Source organism: Scyliorhinus torazame, chromosome 3 (genome assembly GCF_047496885.1).
Source record: "Scyliorhinus torazame isolate Kashiwa2021f chromosome 3, sScyTor2.1, whole genome shotgun sequence".
Lineage (NCBI taxonomy): Eukaryota > Metazoa > Chordata > Chondrichthyes > Carcharhiniformes > Scyliorhinidae > Scyliorhinus > Scyliorhinus torazame.
The window spans coordinates 41,590,526-41,596,306 of NC_092709.1; the positions used below are offsets into that span (position 1 = coordinate 41,590,526).

The following is a 5,781-nucleotide window of genomic DNA, read 5'->3' on the forward strand; positions in this document are numbered from 1 at the left end:
GGAGTGGCCCTGACGCATAGAGGGGACACCGAGGTGGTGGTGTTCAGAAATGGCCATGAGTCAGACCGTCAGTAGCGATTTGTGGCTTACAGCTCATCGCAGAGCGGGTTGTCATCATCCAGCATGGCAATGTTCACACCCGCTTACGGAGGTATCAGTCTACCGACAGTGACGAGGTGCAGCGTGATGGTTGTGCCGTGTCTGGTAGGGTTGGGTGTTGGTGCGGGATGTGTGTGAGGGGGGTGCTGCGTGGTGCCAACGCGCGCGGTCAACGGTGCCTTTGGCCTGAAGAACGATGCCCTCCCCCTAGTGAACGAACCGTGCGCTGATCAGCGCATCGTGTGCCCGCCGCCCCAATCGGTTCCGTCATGCGGCCTCTCGGCCGTTTCCCGCGCCCCGATGGTGTCTATGCCCCGCCGCCCTCCTGCCCTACCCCCCTCCTCTTCCCCCACCACACCCTCCTCCTCCTCCTCATGATCAGCATTGGCGGCCTCTTCGGCCTCACGTGCGCCCTCCTCCTCCATGACATCGCCCCTCTGTTGGGCGATGTTGTGCAGAACGCAGCATGCAAGGACGATCCGTCCGACCCTGTCAGGGTCGTATTGCAGGGCGCCCCCTGATCGGTCCAGGCACCTGAACCTCATTTTGAGGAGACCAAAGCACCTCCCCACGACATCCCTAGTTGCTGCGTGCGCCTCATTGTACCGGCGCTCCGCGTTGGTCTGTGGCCTCCGTATGGGCGTCATTAGCCACGGCTTCAACGGATAACCCATGTCGCCCAGCAACCAGCCCCTCATCCAGGGTGGGTGACCCTCGAAAATTGTGGGGATGAACGACTGTGCCAAAATAAAGGCGTCATGCACGTTTCCCGGATACTGGGCACAAACGTGCATAATCCTCATCCCCTGGTCGCACACCACCTGTACGTTGATCGAGTATGCCCCCTTCCTGTTTATGAAGACGCCCCTGTCCCGCGGTGGTGCACGCAGGTTGACATGAACACCATCCACGACGCCCTGTACCATCAGAATGCCGGCCATCTTGATGAATTGCGATGCCCAGGCAGCCTGTTGAGCGCGGTCCTCCGGGAAGTCGATGAACCATCCCGCAACTGCAGAGAGGCCATCGGTTACTTCCTGGATGCCCCTGTGCACCGACGCCTGACTGATCCCGCACAGGTCCCCACTCGGCGACTGGAAGGAGCCAGTCGCAAAAAAATTCAGGGCCACAGTTATCTTCACCCTCACTGGGAGGGCATGTCCTCCCCCTGTTCCACGTGGCTCGAGGTGTGCCAGCAGGTTGCATATATGGGCAACCGTCCCATGGCTCATCCGGATTCTGCTCCTGCATGCCACCTCCGTCATGTCCTCGTACGAGATGCGATCCTGGTACACTCGGTCACGCAAAAGAACACAGGATCTGCTGTGACCAGAAGGATTGGGGAGTGGGAGAACCAGGAAGCAGGGTGTCGTGTTGGGTGTTCCGCTATACAGATGAACCAACACGGTTGCAGATGGTACAACTCTGTTTTATTACTATCAATAACAACATCTGTAAACTTATGACTGTGGTTTGTTCTTTACCCTTTAACCTGTGGACCCAGCCTTTACACTATCTTAGAGAGGCACTCAGCACACGTTGTATGTCTGAGTGGCTTGCTGTGATCCCTGTGCCCTGAGCTGTCTCCTGCTGGAATGAGCGGGAACTGTGGTGTTCCCCATTTTATAGTGCGTGTGCTCTTGCTTGTGATTGGCTGTTATGTTGTGTGTGTGTTGATTGGTCCATTGATCTGTCCATCAGTGTGTATGTGTGTTTGCACCATGATGTTTATCTGAATATCATGACACAGGGTCCATGACAAGCAGAAGGTACAGAAATTAGAAAGTCACATTTTTCTTTAATACTTTTAAACTTATTTTGTTTTAAATGTTATTTCATTTACCAATGTAGGAATTTAGCATAATAAAACATTTCAACTTGGAGGATACAATGTTTTAGTACGTGTTTTATCTGATAAGCAAGGTTGAGAACCTAATTACAATTTTAACGTTGATTACTACGGGATCCAATATTGCACTTAAAGTTGCTTCACTGAAAGTTGTATTTTTTCCAGTAATACAACCACAACTGTGAGCCAGAACTTACTGTACAAGCAGAGGTTTCTTAAGATTTCCATGAACCCCTGTGACCTCACTTTTTCTTTCTTTTGACTTCTCTTTTAAACTTTAGGCTTTGCCCACTGCCGATTTTACTGACTTTGTGTCCAAAAAACTTCAGGCCTAGAAATTGGGTTGCATTGACCTGCTGGCACAAACTGAGTGCAGGGATAATAACAATCTTTATTGTCACAAGTAGGCTTACATTAACACTGCAATGAAGTTACTGTGAAAAGCCCCCATTCGCCCCTGTTCGGGTACACAGAGGGAGAATTCAGAATGTCCAAATTACCTAACACCACGGCCGGAATTCTTCCGCTTTTGGGATTCCACGTTCCCGTCGCCAGCGCAACGCGCCCATGGGTTTCCAGGCGGCGTGGGATAGCTTCAGTGGGAAATACCATTCACAAGCGGTAGGAGTAGAGAATCATGCTGCCAGCCAACGGCGAATACGCAGCTGTGAGACGAGAGAACCCCAGCCCCACGTCTTTCGGGACTGTGGGGGGAAACCAGAGCACCCGGAGGAAACCCACCCAGACATGGGGAGAATGTGCAGACTCCACACAGTCAGTGACGCAAGCTGGGAATCGAACCTGGGACCCTGGAGCTGTGAAGCAACAGTGCTACCCACTGTGCTACCATGATGACCATCAGGCAGCATGGGATCACGTCCTGTGCCAGATTAGGTCGAGGACCAACCCAATATCTTTTTTTATTCTTTCACAGGATGTGAGAATTGCTGGCTAGGCCAACATTTTTTCTTTTTTTTCCAATTAAGGGGCAATTTAGCTTGGCCAATTAACCTACCCTGCACATCTTTTTGAGTTGTGAGGCACACGCAGACACTGGGAGAATGTGCAAACTCCACACGGACAGTGACCCAGGTCCTCAGCGCCGTGAGGCAGCAGAGCTAACCACTGTACCATTTATTGTCCATTCCGAATTGCCCTCGAGAAGGTGCTGGCGGTGAGCTGCCTTCTTGAACCGCTGCAGTCCATGTGGTGTAGGTGCACCATTGCTGGGAAGGGAGACCCAGGATTTTGACTCAGTGACAGGGAACGAACTTGGCACCAGGCTGTTCAGTGAGCTGCAGGTGTCTGCTGAACACCGCTATGCAGCTCCCCAACAGAGACCATTTGAGCTTCAAGCCATTGCCAGCAGGAAAGGTAGTTCTTACAAGGATAGGGATGTTTGAGAAATTAAGGATGGTGATCAGGAGAGGGGGTGATCAGGAAAGTGAGCAAAAGACCAAGGCAGTGATTAGGAGAGGGGTCAAGGTAACAGGTGGAGTGCTATTCAGGCATCAATGGACTGAGAAGGTGAAAGCAGTAATTGAGATGGGTAGAGAGGCAACATGGATGTGGGCAGGAAGGGTCAGCAGTAGCACAGTCTGTGATTTTCCTGGGCATATGAGGCAAGCGCTCCTTCATGAGGTAACCATTTATAGAACTTTTAAAACTTTGCTACCAGCCTTTAAGGATCGTTGCTTCGGCGGTCTAAAAGCCTAATTTTCCTGTGTAGGGCAGATTCAACGCTGGCTTCATTCAAGACAAACCAATTTGGTAAAGGAAGCACCAAATAGATTTTAGGTCCCATATTTGCATAGGCATACGGCATGATGCCTGTTTCAGGTGGGGGTCTTGGATCTTATCCAAGATTGCTTATTTGGCGACATTGTAAGTCTGTAAAGTGACCAAATCCTTATTTACTCTGAGAAAAGACCGGATTGACCCATTGGCTACAAAAATGTTTTTCTGGGCCAGTAGTGCCTGTTTAAGACCCTAAATCAGAAGTAAGTCTACAGGGTTATCTGTGAAGACTCCTTTCATTTTCTTCAAGCTTAAGCCGAATCTCAAGGTAAAACAAGATTTGTCTCTCATATTGCCCAACACTTATCTGTTCAGCAAACATGTTCTCTCATTCAACCTTGCAAGCCTGAATGTGTTTAACTCTGTCGTGACGTGGTTGGAGCTGAGTGCTAACTGTGAAGCACCTTTTGTTCTTACTGTACAGGGTGATACTATATTGAAGAAAGTACCTAAAGTTTTTTGACTTGTTTGCGTTTTGATTTGATCGCAAAAATGCTCCTACGTTAGTTCACGCTATTTTAGAAAAACTGCCAAGGCCACGGGAAGGGTTCAGAAAGATATTGAATGAAATAATGTTTTAATTATGAAGGAAGATGAGAGAAATTATGGATTTTATAATGAGGACAGGGCAAATTAAGAAATGACTTGCACTGACTTGACCTCGGAACAATTCTCAGGCTTCTCTCGAGATTCAACGGCCTCGTCACGACACCAAGTCGGGTGTGATGAGGCAATTAAATTACGCCCATCGGCACAGACTCAGCTCTGTTTCTGGTATGTGTCCTGGGGCAAGGGAGGGGGTGGCAGTGCGCAGGTTCAGGTTCTGCTGGTCTCTACTGGAGTTACAGTGAAAGACACGTACCCTATAGCAGTGTCTTGGGTTTTAGAATTCTAGCAGTGGCCCATTAAAATTCTGAGGCTGACCCGGGTGGTTGATGCTGCAGGGGCTGAACTGTGCTGCAAGAAAGTTGCATTTGAAAGTGTGCCTGAAAGGAATGTTGAATTGCAGAAGGCACAACAGCGAGAAGCTGAGAGAAATAAGCACACTAGCTATAATTCACTGAGCCCAGGTTGGCAAGTCGTGAAGAGCAGGAAAAATTCAAGTGCCCAAAATCAGACAGTCAAATTTTAAGCCGCGGAACTCCGGACTGAACAGCTTGGAGGCCTCCTAGTGCTCATTTTACACGGCTGCTCAGTACATCAGCAGCTGCACTGCCAAAGACCATGGGGAATTTGTCACGCAGCCTATTGTAATGAATTTGAATACTTCTGGAAGCGTTAATGAGGTCAGTGCACGTGTGCGGCATGGCATTCACTGACTTCATTAATGTCTTCAAAAACTGGAAATACGTGGTTCCTTCCACAGAATCAAAAGTGCAGTGCTGAAGTTTGTTGGTCCAATTTCATAACGCACTACCAGTTAGAGAGTGTTCTCAGAGCTTGTCTAGTGGACCGGGCCAAATGCACCTTCCATCTTTTAAAAGGCATCAAGAGGAAGCTAACTTCATGATTTCAGAGAGATTTTGTCAACTTTACCTCCCTCCTCTGTCCCATTCTTCCAAAATAATCAGGAACAAAATAAAAACAAGGCCGTTTGGCCCATCTAATTTACTCGTCCATAAAAGTTAATGATTTCAGAGCTTTTCTTCCACAACGCTCACAAAAAAGATCATTGCAGAAACTAATCATTCTTTATGTGAAAAGATGTGAGCTGGCATCAGTCCTGAACCTGCCTTTTCCTGTTTTTTCCATCCTCTTGATATGTTGCTGTGGCTTAACTTTATGCTGTAAATTTAACTTTACTTATTCCATTCGTATTATATATCTCAATAAATTTCCCTCTCCCTCATCTCCCAAAAAGTGATTTCCCCCCCCCCCCCCCAAATTTCCTTAAAACCCAGTCCTCTGGCATTAGTGATTACTCCATAGTCCTTCTCTTCACTGCCTCCCACGGTGGAGTATATATCTTATGACCAGGACTGAATCCAGTACTTATTATATAACTTGACCAAAGCACTGTACGGGTTTAAGCATGG

At 48.5% G+C, this 5,781-nt stretch overlaps 1 protein-coding gene across 1 annotated transcript; it reads right to left on the reverse strand.

Moving 5' to 3' along the window:
* Positions 1–329: 329 nt before the first annotated feature.
* LOC140408232 (putative nuclease HARBI1) lies at positions 330–3,773 on the reverse strand. The gene is made up of 2 exons (XM_072495165.1): positions 3,712–3,773; positions 330–1,422 (listed from the first exon to the last, which is right to left on the reverse strand). Exons 1-2 carry the CDS (start codon positions 3,771–3,773, stop codon positions 330–332), a joined length of 1,155 nt encoding a protein of 384 aa, XP_072351266.1.
* Between the last annotated feature and the right edge of the window lie 2,008 nt (positions 3,774–5,781).